This window comes from Columba livia, chromosome 7, assembly GCF_036013475.1.
Source record: "Columba livia isolate bColLiv1 breed racing homer chromosome 7, bColLiv1.pat.W.v2, whole genome shotgun sequence".
NCBI classification, from domain to species: domain Eukaryota; kingdom Metazoa; phylum Chordata; class Aves; order Columbiformes; family Columbidae; genus Columba; species Columba livia.
In genome coordinates this window covers 33,260,751-33,276,137 of record NC_088608.1, presented here as the reverse complement: position 1 = coordinate 33,276,137, position 15,387 = coordinate 33,260,751, and the positions used below count along the sequence as shown (strand labels likewise).

General features: G+C 40.8%; 1 protein-coding gene across 6 annotated transcripts in view; it reads right to left on the bottom strand.

The window, feature by feature from the left end:
• The window catches only part of UBE2F (ubiquitin conjugating enzyme E2 F (putative)), an 84,990-nt gene extending 69,884 nt beyond the window's left edge, over nucleotides 1–15,106 (bottom strand). For 4 of the 6 annotated variants that reach the window (XM_065069153.1, XM_065069155.1, XM_021286589.2 and 1 more), the window contains exons 1-4: nucleotides 14,947–15,106; nucleotides 12,309–12,442; nucleotides 2,605–2,634; nucleotides 294–359 (exon numbers count right to left, since the gene is read on the bottom strand). In XM_065069153.1, coding sequence (XP_064925225.1) covers nucleotides 294–359; nucleotides 2,605–2,634; nucleotides 12,309–12,426 — 214 coding nt within the window. In that variant the 5' untranslated portion in view covers nucleotides 12,427–12,442; nucleotides 14,947–15,106. The remainder of the gene's footprint in view (nucleotides 1–293; nucleotides 360–2,604; nucleotides 2,635–12,308; nucleotides 12,443–14,946) is intronic. The other 2 variants (XM_005501687.4, XM_065069152.1) reach the window with 2 other exon arrangements.
• Nucleotides 15,107–15,387: the final 281 nt, after the last annotated feature.

Sequence of the window (15,387 nt, the reverse complement as noted above, 5' to 3'; positions counted from 1 at the left end):
CCAAATAAAATAAAGTAGTTTGAAATTGGCTGAGAGAAAAAAAAGATGCTTTCAGAGTAAGCAAACAAAACCAGAATGCTTCCTAAACCTGCTCAATTTTGATGGTCTTCTTATTGGAACCTAGTTCTCAAAATCCAGCCCAGTCCCTCCATTGCCTCTATGAAATAAATCACTGTGAAAGTCAGTTTTTCTCTGACTAGAAAGGTTATTCTATTCTTGAGTAAACTCTTGGAATTATGTTTCCTAAACATTAACCCACCTAGAAACAAAAGTAACACGCTTAAAAAAATTACCTGGGATTACAGTTAGCTGAAAGTAATGAAGCTTGTTTGGGTCGGGAAAATTCACTTTACACGTACCTGTAAAGCAAAAGAATAATTTACATCAGACAATTGGTTTTCCACTGTTGGGAAAGCAAGTATATCATCTTTCATACTCCCCCAAATCACTCCCTGATTAATCCCTGCCACCACAGCCCTATGCTAACAAAGGATTATTTATACCTGTAAAGTATCATGAGATACAAGCTTTACTGAAAGCCTCATCCAAAAGTCTGTGAAGTCTCTGTTCAGCTGTCATGTCAAATAAGTTTCTTCTGTGCAAACAATTACATGCATTAACAACAAAGGTTGTGGAGTATCATTACAAACCCAACACCAGGTTTTTATTCTCAGACTAGATGAATTTAAGGAGAAGAGTGAGAAAAAAGAACGTGTGGAAAAAAAAAAAAAAAAGATAAAATATAAAACTGATGAAACTAGTCAGTGGTTTCAGTTCAACAGATGCAAGTCAACAGCATAAAAGCCCTTTGTTTGCATTTGATGACACAAACTAAGTTGCCTTCCCATGCACAAAACTGGCCTTTCTTGACTATGGCCGAGACAAGCTGTCAGGCTGGCACTAGATGATGTGCATATCCATGGACACATTATTATCCATATTATGCAGCTTTTAGCTTCTTAACCTACCAAGCTGGCTGTTTGCTTTCTGTTGTCAAGGACTTAAATAGCATCAGAGATGTAGACCCTGTTTGCCTGAAAAAGATAAATACAACTGTACACAAACCCTAGTATGCATTCACATTGTGGTAACTACAAACCCTGGTACACTTCCCAGGTGTTTGTTCTCCTGTAGAAGAGTCTACACAAAAAAGTTTTAAAAAAAGAGTTACAATTACTCTGCAAAATCTCCATAATTGCCTTTAAGAAGAGCATACAGAAAGTGCTCTCCCTTTTTGCTGCTTCTGGTCTGTATTTTGCCCCCTTGTGACATCTCCCATCAGGCAGTCTGCATACTGAAAAGTCTGATTTAAGATTGAGCACCGATATGGATATAGAATCATTAGCAAGTAGAAGATGCTCATCAGAAGCAACATCCAGAAGTTTAAGCCAGAGAGAAAAAAAATATGCTCAAAGCTTCCCTTAGATGGGGAAAGACTAGAAACACCATGAGCTACCTGCCAGCATAATCAGAGAGAACATTCCCTGATTTTCTTTACAAGAAAAGCATATGGACATGACAGTGTGAATGCACAGCATGGTAATAGCCTGCATGTACACTCTCAGTCTGCTGCAAGCAGCTCAGGCCTCTTTCCCTGCAGGGAAAACATCTTTGATTACTCTGAAATAGGAACATGCACCACAGGAAGGTATGCAGAGCGAGCAATGGGCTCTGAATGTACCTATGAGCTTACTGAGCAATAACTTGTTGTGCTGGCCTGTATTCCAAGAACTCATGGCAGAATGATGCTGCTCTGGTCAACACTTGAAGGGAAGGAGAGCCCAGCAAGAACTCACCTTCACTGTTAACATCCACCTTCCTTTGCAACACATACAGAGCAGTAGGAACTTTACTCCCATTTATAAAAGAGCTTTGTGTTTTGCTGTCCGTTATAGAACTAGGCTTTCTAAAGCCAAGGAACAGAAAACATACTTTATTTCTAACTAGCTATCCTCAGCGTTAGAAGCAATGAGCCATTTACCCTGTGCTCTTAAAACTCCATTTTGAAGTGGCCATTAATAATTTCAGCTTTTAGTACAATATACATTACAACTAAAATTCCAGGGCAAAAAACACACTATCTTGCTTTTTTTTAAGCAATATGGATCACTTTAAAAAAAATTATTAATTAGTATTTTCACTATTAACAAACACATTCATTTACAGCTTGTATGCAAAGTGAAAAAGCACTAGGTTGACTTAATGTTTCCCAAGAACTGAGCTATTTGTCCTGCTCCTAAATCAGAATCTCCTGCTTTGAAAATGAGAGAATGGAGGAAAAACAGGAGTGAAGCAATAAATGCAACTCTTCAGTTCCAGGTACCTTTTGAGGGTTTTATAAAAGCAAAGCTCCCATTCCATCAGCAATTAAATTAGAGAGTCAAATGATCAATACCACTTCCAAAGGACACTAATAAGTGGTCCATCTCTCTACAATCCCTTAAGAAGGAGCAACAAAGAAAATCTGTTCAAGCCTGAATGGCACAGTTTTGCAGAGCTTTCCCAAGATTTTAAAAATATCATTAGCATTCATACTTCAGACAAAACATTCAGTCCAATGGCCCTTTACCCCTTAAAATGCATGCCATTAAATGCTATACTTACAAGGTAAATTAGCTTCAAGTTCTGCAACCTCTGTTGAAAGAAAAAAAAATAAAAACATACTGTTACTTATGCAAGCATAAAGCCACCCTTGAAGTCCAAACTGGCAGATCTACTTTAAATCATGCTGGAAAGCAAATTTTACTTAAAAATATAATTAAGCTGCACTGGAGGTTTACCTTGAAAATTCTCTTTAAGCCACACTATTCATTACGAAAAATGCTCATCTGACCAACAGATAACACAAATGTATCTTACTGTGATTTGGAAGTTGAGCTCTGCCAAAACTGAAGCACCAGGGCTTCTGATACACAGAGCGCTTGCACTTCAAAAGGGGGCATTAACCAAACCTCCAAACTTGTCTACGTAAGACACTAAAATAAAGCGGGCCAGAACTCCACAGCCTGCAAACCAAAACACAAGAGCAGAAAAACCGCCAGAATCAAGGTGCCAGTCCAATGACAAAAACAAGCAGGGAAGGTTCACAGTCTGCATAAGTATCACCACCCTCCAGCTTTTAACTACGGATGCTCTTCCGCCATCAGCCACACGCTGCCTCGGGTAGGGGAGCCTCCCAGCATGGCACAATGTACTGCACCCTTGAAAACAGCTACTGAAACACTAATTCAAAAGCCCTGTCATACTAGATGTGGTCCTGCCCACAGAAACCAGCATTAAGAGCACTGAAAGAACAAGAGAAAGACACCTTCATTTCAAGCACCTGGTACAGCAACATGCACTCATCAGTGATAAAAACTGCATCCATTGCACAACTCCCCCCAAACCTCCACACTGTTGGACAAACTCAGGAGTGTTGAGTTCTTTTTTTTGCTCCTGTGTCTGTTGGATATTTCTCCCGAGAGCAGAGTTTGCTATAGATATGCACTTCTGTTAAAATGTCTTTTTATTCATTATATTTTCCATGCATAAAACTTGCAAGTTTTATTAATAAAAGAGATGAAGCAACCTGATGCAGTTCCATAGCTCCTAGGAAGAGAAGTTTACTCTTAAGCCCTTTTTCTGCTATGCTACTTTCTCTGGAAGACTCCCTCTTTTATATTTTTTTAGTGAAGTCTTACTTTCAACTACTTGTATTTCACACCAGTATGAATGAGATGCATCAAGATGCCTCCCCCTTTTGCTTCTAAAGTTCTAGGAAACATAATCAAATATATTTTTGCATTTCCTGTAGTATTTTTTTCCACTCGATTTCTAACTTTGCTTTCTGGTCTGCCATTTATTTGGGCTAACAATACGTAAGAGATTTCAACATCAACTATCAAAAAATACATCTAAAGAAAACTGTAATTCAGTTTAAGATATGGGGAGAGATTTCTTGGTACAAAATCTAAACCACTCTCATAACAATTAAGAGCTCATTAATTCCCCAGAGCTTATCTTGCATCCATGCTCACCAAACATGGCCAGTCTCTGCAGTGAGCACGATGCTTATTTGACTCTTGACTCTCACCTCCCACGTGCCTGGCAGAGTGCTGGTATCCCTGCACCTGCAGCCTACTACACCAAGAGAGAAAAGCCCACAAAAGCTGAAGGACTGTGTTTCACACTTACCTAAAAAGTTCATAACTGCACTCTTTAAAATCCCTCACTCTGCAGCACGTGAGCAGCCATAGCTGATTTAATCAAAGTTGTGCATGGAAAGACACACAACACTGATGGCATACTTCTGCCGAAAGTTTTCGAGAAGTACTGCTTTTATAACATACCAAAAATGTCATTTCAGCTATAATAAAGGACTGTTTTTTTTTTTTTTTAACTAGAAAGGGAAAGTAAAAATAGACAAGACACTACAACTACTGAAGGCTGCAGCTATACAGAATCCATCATAAGATTATTCCCCCACGCCTTTCTCTTTAAACACACCAGCCTTTCACAGTGGGAGGCACTGTCAACCTTCTCTAGAGGGCAGAGTTCAGGACCTGGCTCTTATTTTAAGGTGCTGACTACTTTCCTTATTGCTTTCTGTACTTATGTGCCATTCAGCTTAATTAATCCTGTCTGCCCTTTGTTTTGATTCTGAGAAAAGGACAGCAAGGAAAATGGAGAAGCCAAAGCACAGAGCATGTTCAAGCCCAGCAAAGGCTGGGCTGCAGCAGCTCTGCTGAGCTGGGCCCTCACTTCTGCCTCCTGCAAGGTGCAGCACAGTTTACTGATCACCACAGCTCCTTTGAAGTGTGAAAAATTTCCTGTAATGCATTCACACTTCTGAGCTTCCCTTTGTCTTGGCAAAAGAACAAGCAGGTTTTCTTGTGAAAACATGAAAATAAAGATGCTCACGCCCGTAGTACTGAACAGTGTGCTCTTTGACGGTGTGCAAGCACATGGGAAGACTATAATAACTAATCCACACAAAAGCTTTAGGAACAAAGACAAGTTCCCCAAAATTGAGGTTTCTAATTAACTCTGTAACATGCCACTGAAACTAAGAACAGAATAACTTTATCAAGATTAAAAAGGAAGACCTGCTTCAATAATCTAAACTTTTAAAGTAACATCAAGTAAGGAAACGTTACTTATTAGCTGTGACATATAAACATTGGTGACTAATAATAATTAGCACATTTAATGGGCCAAAGCTAGAGTGTGAGTTTTCTGAGTTCTTTTGGTAGTGACAGTCTTGACATTGAAATAACTTTTGTCTTTTGCTGCTCAGACAGCAAACATTTTGACCGCATCATTCAAGCTATCCCTTAATATTCTGATGGTTTAAGTTATGTATTTTCTACATAAAGCAATAGCACTGACAAGAATATTCTCCAAAAGAAAATGCCCCCCTGTGACTTATTTGCATGGTTTAACAGATCTATAAATAAGCAAAATGTAGAAGCAACAATTAAAACTCCAATGCACTGAACTTGCAAAAGCTCCAAAAGCCTCACTAAACTAAAAACCTAATCTCACAATTTTTGGAAGACAAGGTCAGAAAGAATGACTGTAACTACAGCTGAACAGTAAAGAAACAGGTACCTGCGTCTCAATCCACAGCGAGGCACCTTACTGTTCCTTAAGATTCCGAGACAAACAACTGCATAACTCAAGTCTCAGGAAATATTGTGTGAAAGTGCTCTATAACTTCCAAAGGAAAACAGGGCTCGTCAGTGCCCACTTAAGTTCTGTCTTAGCAGAGGTGCAAAAACACTGCGGAGCATCCAAACTTCTCTCACAGTCAAGAGGGCTTATTGCCAAGAAGCGGCAAACCCGGGAGTACTGCAAGGCCCCGCACCCGCCCTGATAAGCCATCCTGGGGAGATCTGAAAGGCCACAAGTGCAGACACACATCAGAACTTCTGCAGGGAATAAACTGAGGTACAATCAACCCAGACCAGCTCCCAACCAGCCAGTCTGGTGTTCCTGAAACCGTACATGCAAGGGGCAGGTACACTGGCAGTCCTTCTCTTGACCTAGTACACACTTGCTTGAACAGTTCCAAATGATATTTTGAACCATAAAGGGAATAAAAAGGCAAGGGTTAAACTTAAACTTACCACAGACTTTGGAAGAGTCAAATACAAACTGATTATGTCTCAGAAACAGCTTAGTAACTTCATGAAACAGAGGAAAGATAAGCCTACACAAGCACCCAGAGCTATTTATAAATGATTTCACGAACAATAACTCTCCCTGCCCATAACAATTCCCAGGACAGAAATAGGAACACACACTCCTGACATGTGTACAGGCATATGGTTTATGAGACCCACGTGAATGTTATATTCAGTAACGCACAGACTACAATCACGTTGTTCTGCTCCCTCCCCTTCCCCCACCCCAACTCAACAGTCAGAATATAGAAGTGCTTTGTTTACTAGCCTTGCCACAGTCAGGCCATATCCTTCCCACTGAAGTTTTGCATAAGTACACAAAATGAAAGCATCCTTTCCTCAACTGAAATTAACCTCATCCACAGTAATAGTTACTTCTCTCTGGTTTTCTTCAAAAAGCCCTCTCTCCTGTTTAGGTCCCTGTTTAATGTACATCTTTAAGACTGATACATATGAAGAGTTTTGTAATACCTTGACAATCTGATAAAACCTCAATTTTCTAAGTATTAATTCTAGCAGTATGCTTTTTGCCTCCTAATTTGTATCCATTTACCCTTATAGCTTACCCTACTTAGCTCCTATGAACAGTACCATGTCCCATATTGCTATTAGAAGTCAAACAAGCTGCGTAATACAGCCAGTTTTTCAATAGATTAAGAGATGTATATTTTACTTCCACTTCCAAATGTTTATTTTAATCAAGATACCATCAAATCACATGCTTCAGCTTCTATACACTCTTGCAAAACTTATTATCCTGACATCAATATCTAGTAAAGTCACCATGGTTGGAAATCTCTAACATAATATATAACTTCGTACTTCAGGTATACTGAAAATCAGGGGCGTAAGAAGTGAAGCAATACATGAAACTAGAGCTCCCTTTGTTCTAGAAAAAGTCTTAGTAATAATTTTTCAAATTAGCTTCAATTCTTGTGTATTTTTAGCTTTACAATATCTATCACAGTTACAGTGCAAACATCTCAGTGTAAACTACTAGTTCAGTCTTTGGTAAATATAAATCACTCATTTATAAAGAAGCTTTCCACCGTTTTTTCCAAAATAAGGAATTCCATTTTGGTGAGATGAAAAGCATAAATGAAAAGACTTAACAATAAGTTGTGCAACGTGCAGAAGTTAATGCAGCATTTTTAAAGCTACGCCTCACCTAATTTCAACGGTGTAAATGAAGAAAGGTGGGTTTTTTTAATTCTCAAAAGTATCTTCTACCCTCTCAACTTTCCTCACCTGTTATTGTAAAGGAATACTTCTGTATCTGAAGGCTTGAAGAAAGCAAACACATGGCTTCTCCTCATTTTTATTCGTAGCGCACATTTATCTCATTTTTACAATCAGTTTCCTACTTACTTCTGCAAATGCACACCTGAAACACTTTCTGGTTAATCAGGTTGTAAAACCCACAAATGTTTAAGACAACTGACGAATAAACCATCCTAACTCCTTTTCTTAGAGATTAAGTGTTTTTCAAGCTGTCACAATCAAACCAAACAGCACTAGTAACACAAAACTGGGTGATGTTTAGGTTTGCTATAAAAAAAAGCATTTCAAGGGATAACTTCTGTGATCAGTAAGCATGTACATTGCTGCTACTATTGACATCCTGGCATGTTCTTTATATCAATTTAGTAGTCGCATTCATTATAAAATATTAAACAGGACTTTAGCTTGTCCTGAGCCCCTTTCAAATTTTCAGAAAGGATCTGCCTTTTCAACTTCAGCACTGCATGGCTTAGAGCATCCTGCAGGACCTGTTATGTGGTCTCTATTCCTAACCTCATTATGTTCCCCCTCAGAGATGAATTTTAAGCTGGTTTGACATCAAAAATTGCCTCTGCAGCACAGAACAAATTGAAAGTTGCTAAAGTGTACTTCTTGCTCTATTTTAACTGGTGTACTAGGCCAATAGAACTAGGGCCCTACCTTCCAACTGAGCCTATATTGAAAAGCCAGTGAAATCACAGATGCAAGAATGAGTCATACCGAACTTTTTAACAAAGTTGTGCTTTATTAGAGCCCCTCTCCCTGCCAGAGGCAGCAGAGCCCCTTGAAGCATCATTTCTGTCTGCTCCTCCTCTCCACATCAGTATTTGCTTTTTACCTTCTCCAGGTATTCACATTTCCTTAGTTCTATTTCTCTTAATATGTGTTAGGCCCCACTTGATCTCTCCCCCATCAACTCCTCCTTGGCCAGAAAGCCTCTCTCCAAGAACTGTCAGCCCAAATTACTAGTCCTCACCCTTCCACACCCTCAGACACATTAGCCCTCAGTGATTTCCAAGTGGCAGATGTTTTCCTGTGACTTCCCAGGGTTTCAGATCAGAACTATCACCACGTTCCTCACCCCAGACACAAGTGCCCTGCTAACCTCCCAAGTGTGCTCCATTAGTTGCTGAGATAATCAGCAGGGGGACAAGCTGCTACCAAATCCTGTTTCGCTGCTATGACTAATACCCCAGAGGACAAACAGCTGGAAGAACAATTCCAGCTGTCTCAGATTTATTTTCCTACATAAAACTTCAGGGAAATAAATTTTTCCTTTCCAAATATGTCCATGAAATAACCCAACAAAAAAGTGCCCTGAGCCATGAGTAATATTTGAATATATAACAATACTGGACATGTAAGCAAAGGTACAGCTTAGAAAAACTAACAAAGGGCATCATTATTTTAAGAGTAACTTTATCACAAAGGTAGGAAAAAAAGACTGTTTAACATGTACCCATCACAGAAGTCAAGGACAGGACCTGACAACACTCAGCTGATAGCTCACATACTTCCAGATTTAGTAAAAGTAATTCAAATGACTTTGAATTTTCTTCTCATCCATATGCTGCATATAGCTAACATCATACCTAAATTATGACTTATTTGTCCTATTTTAAGGCAATATCAGTTAGCAGACATATGTAGTTGCTCTATGCCAAATTTTTAAAAGCTTGTAGGCATCATCTACACTTATCAGTGGCTGCAGTCACTGTCATCAACCCCATAATCAAAATGTCATTGATCTATTTACCAGTCAGTGTACAAAATACATTGGAAGACTGCAGGGTTATCAGCGTAACAACATGTCCTTTAAAGAGGTCCTGTAATGCCTCCTCGGACTGAACTCTATCAACACAAACAAGTCTGTCTTTAATTTACCTCCAGATAAAAACCAGACACTGTCTGTGTCTCAGTGATACCTCTAGCAAAACTCACAGTCTGCAGAATTTATTAGACTATCACCAATGTACTGTGATCAGGAACAGGATAATATCTCTCAAGCACATCATCACCACTTAATCAGGCGAACAGCTACCTGACCTTGGTTCACACACTATCACCAGGTCCCAAGGCCAGGCAGGATTTAGGATTCTGTGCCAAAACCCACCCTCAGCTAAGCTTCCAGGACAGTCTCCCATGCGTGTAAGATGCTGTGAAGGATGCTGCACAGACCAGTTGCCTCCTGTTCTACTGACTCGGAAGCTATAGACCTATTTGAGGCCCAAAAGGATCCAGGTGTGCTATGGAAAGAGCACAGCTATCACTGAGCTTTCGGTAGCCTGTGACCACAGTCCCTTGTTTTTTCAATTCAGAGGCTTTACACAGTAGAATAAAACCACCACCACCACTAACACCATCAAGAGGTACAACTCAACCAGCACTAACCTCAGCACAACTGCTGAGGCAAACAAGGACAGAACACGCCAGGCCTTTTCTCATCTCCTCCTCCTTCCATACTCATCACCAGCATTTTTTTGTTTGTTTGGTTGGTTGGTTTTTTGTAGAATAGATTATTTTTTCATTCACAGTTGCCAGGACATTGACCTGATTGAGCCTTTCACTCATTCTGCAACTGTCATCTTTTGTTTGTTTGATAACTCCAGCCTAAACAAACATCAAAAACAACTTGTACTTACAACAACTCTTACAGGCTCCCACCAGCTTTGTTTCAAGTCTAATACAACAGTTCCATACAATCAAGCAGTAAAAGGCATCCTCACTGTACACATACCTTCAGCAGGCAGCTCTTCACTCCCTGCTAAACCCATTCCTGCAGATCTAGACAATGTGACCTAAAAAAACCGTCAACATCAGAAGTCCATCTTCACTCAGGTTCTCAACACTGAAGGTGCTGCTTTGGCTGGCCTAACTTTAAGAACTGGAGCAAGTTCTAGAAACTTTTGTAATTGAATGGTCTTTATTTCAAGTAGCTTAAAAGAGAACATCCCCAACAAGCCTTTTTTAGACTGCTAGATTTTCCCCTCACTTCCAGTACAGTTATACTGAAGTGATCTACTTCTGCTGTCAGTTCCCATTTTGGTCCAGAAACCATTCTAACCAAACTGACAGCCGTTCCTACAACTCTTTTTGGAGGGCCACGTGATACGACTTTCATGCACCATCAGATCATGATCTAACAATCACACTTGTCAGAATGATGCAGTGACCTGCTTTTAACATTTGTCAGTCTGGGACTCAACTCATCCAATACTTAGTCTGCGCTGGTTTGCTAATGGTAGCCATAGCAATTACAATCACTGATTTTTGTATAGGTTACAGTCCTTCTTCCCCTGTAGAGATCGGTTTTAGTCATAAAAGTGAAAAACATGATTACTCTAAGGGCACAGTAGAATTTCTCATGGCACTTCACACTATACCTGGCATTGTAGCAGAACTGTATTTATATTACTTTGCTATTTTCCCCTCAAGTCTACACTTGTAGGTTAATGAAAATCTCAGATTATATATATTTAGTAATTTGGCTTTGTAGCTAAGCCTGATTAAAGAGCTTATTTCTCCTGCCTGATATCTTTCCCCCTCAGAACTGGAGCTGAGAATTTCCAAACTGTAAGTCTATAACAAGCTCTTTGCAAGAGTTATCATATCAGAATCTAAAGTGAATGAAAACTCTCTGTCCTTAGAAAAATACAGAGAGAAAACTGTGACCAAAACATTCCTACAGTCTAGTTGAGGCACTTCCCAGTGCACCAAGGCAGCAGCATTCACAGGGGAACCTTATTCTGGTATACAGCTATATGGCAGAATCTACCCTAATTCGAAAAAGCCAAATGTAACAGCACGATTAGTTAATACCATCCAGGGAAACATACCACTGTCAGTCTCAAGCCATTCTGAAATAAGACCAGGAAATGAGCACGTTTCACTTGACTGGCATGAATCCTAACCACGACAGCTTCCACAGCAACAGCGGTGTATTTGCTATTGATTTTTTTTAGCACAAATGTCAACCTAAACAATGTATTTTTTGCCACTAGATCAAGCTGCACAACTGAAGCATTAAATGCTTAACAATTATTAGAGGGAAGAAACCTGAGTTTAAGCTCAAAGCAACTACAAAGTGTCAGCACCTATGGAGTTTTAAATACAAGATTATCTACGCTACAGAAAAACTGAAAATCAAGTAAGAGGTGTCCCTGCTTTTACTAAAAGAGAGCTTAATTACCAGCTCACAAACTAATTCATTTATCTAGAATTGCCACAAAGTAAAATGCTTTTTTCTCACCAATGGAGAGTCAGCTAGTAACAACCTACAGTAGCCTTCCTTGAACAGATCATAGAGCACTACTGAAAAATAGGATGCTGGTTTTTATTCACTACTTCATACTCAACTTCCAGTGCCTCCAGGCCTAAGAAAAATATCACTTTGCTTTACTTTTTTAAGCATTTTAAAGTTTACTGCCTTTGATCTGTACCATTAAAGGCCACCAGGACACTGATGTTACTTTTAGGACTTTCCAGTTATGTTTTTGCTCAAAAAATACCTTTCTACCAAGTCAAAGCTGATGTTCTACTCCTACGTATTTAGCGATACTTGTGACAATTTTTATCATAACGTTTTAATTGATGACAGTTTCCAACAACAGATTCATGTGTCAGAGTAAGGAAGAAGCTTTTTATGTTTTGCATTATTCCATGAAAATAAGTGTCCTACAGGCAAAGAGCTCTTGGAGGTGTGATGTAGGCCAACATATAACCTACAGTATAAATCATGAGGTAAGTCACAAGAAATCTAAAAAATACTTCTGGAAATTATTTTATAGGCAATTTAATATTATGAGCTGTCAACACACCTGCAAAGTCTAAATCCCCAAATACTCAAATATAAGTTCCTTTCACCTTTAACAAGTAATTTATCTCGTACAGACACCCTCCGAGTTGAATCAGAAGGTGGATTGGATGCACGGGGTCCTCTGACACCATCATCCCGCTTCAGCTTGCTTGCCAGAGTTAACATTACTGCTGTCTTCAATCTAGAACACAAATATTAGAACAAAGTCAATTACCAAAATTAAAGCACTACAGGGAAAAAAATACAAAACCAAATTACAGTTAGTTCCTTATTTGACAACTATCATCATATTCTTAGCAGTCATGACATGACTTAACAGTTGATATGACTGCAACTAAAGACGAGGATGGCCTAGAGTACTTGAAAAATGAGAGTTTGTTTCAGATACAAATATTGAGAGTTACAGTACGTTAGGCCAAGAGGAAGTTCAATTTTGCTGGAGAAAGGTCAGACTTTCATCATTGTTTACAATCCAATTTTACTGCACCATATACTGCAGTATACCACCGCTTGACATCACTCCTTCGACAGAATTGCTGTGAAAACACCTCTGCCAGATCCCTGACCAGACAACCTGCTACAACCGTTCGCATCCATGCTTCACATGACAGTATTCAGAGCTACTTTTTGGCTGGCCAAAAAACAATACAAAAAAAAAAAAAAAAAAGAGAGAGAAAGGGGAAGGGAGGAGTTATTGGAATAAGTGTCTAACACTAGAAAGAGAGCTTTGAGTCAGCTACCAGGACACAGGGAAGGAAACAGATCTCAGCTGCAAATAGTGCAATTATCTCTGCAGCTGCACAACCGTAACTCTTCACACTGCAGAGCAATGGTGGAGAAAGTTACATATGGAGATTCGGTAACTAAAATGAAGATATCTTCTGTTGTGTCAGTCCTCCACTATAGAAGATACCTGCACTGATAATGTCAAAGTCATAAAACAAAAACATTCAGTCTGTCATAGCTTAATACATTTTGACAGTACTCCTAGATGAAGGCAACTCATTCTTAAAAGTTTGGCCAAAACCAACATAATGCTGACAAGATCCATGCCCTTTAGGCCCCAGCATCACTAAAATGATAGGAGAAATGTTTATCCTTTAGTCATGACAGTTAATCCAACAAAATAAAAGCAAAAAAACTTGTAAAATCAGTATATAGTCTATACATGAACTAGTTTGCATAGAAGACCAGATAGGTATGATGCAGCAGTTACCAAGACATAAAACAGATGCCCAGGTAACATCAGCTCTCATAGTATAAAACAGAGAATCAGAGGAGATATACATAAGACAAATGATAAAGTCCAGCAAACGACTGAGATGACGAGGATTACACTATAAAATGACAAGACTCAAAATTTATCTCTGTCAGCTTGAGCCCTACATATCTCCATGTTTCCTCCCTTCCTGTAGGGAAGTCCTGAAATTAAGTTTCACAGGTTCATTGCAACAGCAATCACTTTGCTTGTTAATTTTGTCTTGCCCCGGTGAAAACAGGAGATAAAGCCTCCAGCCTGCCAACCTAGTCACTATAGCACTGAAAGCCCTACTGCCTTCCCAGAGTCATGAGAAAGCTGACAGGTTTATACCAAACATCAACACCAAAATAGTGGTGAAGGGGCAAGGAGAAGTGAAACAACTGATGTGACACTTAGATGTGGAGAAAAACAGATACGTGAGTAACAAGGTTTAAAAAAAAAGAGGAAAACACATATTTCACAACAGTACGTAACAGCTGAGACTCTGGTAAGATCTACAAGAGGGTCAAGTTCTCTGAAGTTGACAAGAATGTTTGTTAGCTTCAAGATCCAGATTAAAAACAAAGCAAAAATTCAGGGAGCATGTAAATCCCGCTCGCTCAACTGAAATATTAAGTAGGTTGTTTTTCTGCCACTACCCCAGTGGAAGAAAGAACAAGCAGACAAAACAGCCTTTTTTTTTTAATTGGAGAAGAGAAAGGCAACAGCTGGCTTTAAAAAATTAAAAGAAAAAAAAAAGAGGAGGGAGTAGGTAAGTCTGGAAAGTACTGACAGAGGATCCTAAAAGAAGAAAAATAGAAAAGAAAAGCTGTAGACTGCAAAAACCCCCAAAAACCAAAACCCCACAATTTTTAGGTACCAAGCCTAAATTAAATTAACTAATCAACTTCAATGGGAAGTAAACGCCTAAATACTTTTATAAATCGATTTCCTCACTGCTTGTCCTAGAAAACTAGGAAACCAAAGAGAAACGTGACCAGTGTGGAAAAGAGATGATTCGTTCCAGCTCTACCTCAAATTTCATCAATGAAGCATTGCGAGGAAGCCCCCAGAACTTGCTAAGGGCACGGGGAAAGTACCGCTCTACCTCTGCACGGCACCGGGGTGCCGTTCTTATCGCGAAGGGCGAGCCGGCCCCGGCATTCCTGCAGCTCCCTGGGGAGCGGGGGCAGCGGGGAAGCCCCTCCGGACGGATGGAAGAGGATCGCTGGCCCCTTGCAGTGGGGCTACAACCCTGCTGGGCCGGGGGTGGAGCGGGGTGAGGTACCGGGGGTACCCCCCCGGCGACACGGGGGCCCCGAGGCCTGTCGGGCCGCGGCTGCCCCAGGAGATGTGGGGGCACCGGGTGGTGGAGGGAAAAGGCCGAGCCTAAGCTGAGTGGCCCAGCTCAGAACCGAGGGGGAAGGGGAGCGGCCCGCACTCACCTGAGCGCGGCGTCAGGGCCCGTCTCCCGCGGCCAACACCATCCCGGGGCTGGCCCGGGGCGGGGGGGACGCGGCGGCTCCTCCTCCCTCAGCGCCGGCGCCGGAAGTGGGCAGGGCGAGGGGCGGGGCTACAGCCGCCCGTCAACAACAACTGTATCGCACGGCACAGGGATCTCGCGAGAGTTGGGGGGGAATTGGGTAGTGCCCATGGAGGTCTCGCGAGAGTTGTAGGCGGACGGTGTGGCGCCGCCTTGTGGCTCCGCGGGTGTGGGGCCGCGGCGGTGGCGCTGTCGCTGTCGCCGGGTGGCTGGGTCCTCGGCAGAAGTGCTTACAGCCCGATGATAATTCCGGTTCTTGTCGTCCGTGACCCACCCTGATCGGTCTCTGCATCCTCATCCCGGGGTGGGTCGTTCACCAACAGGAAAGCCGCACACACGCTAT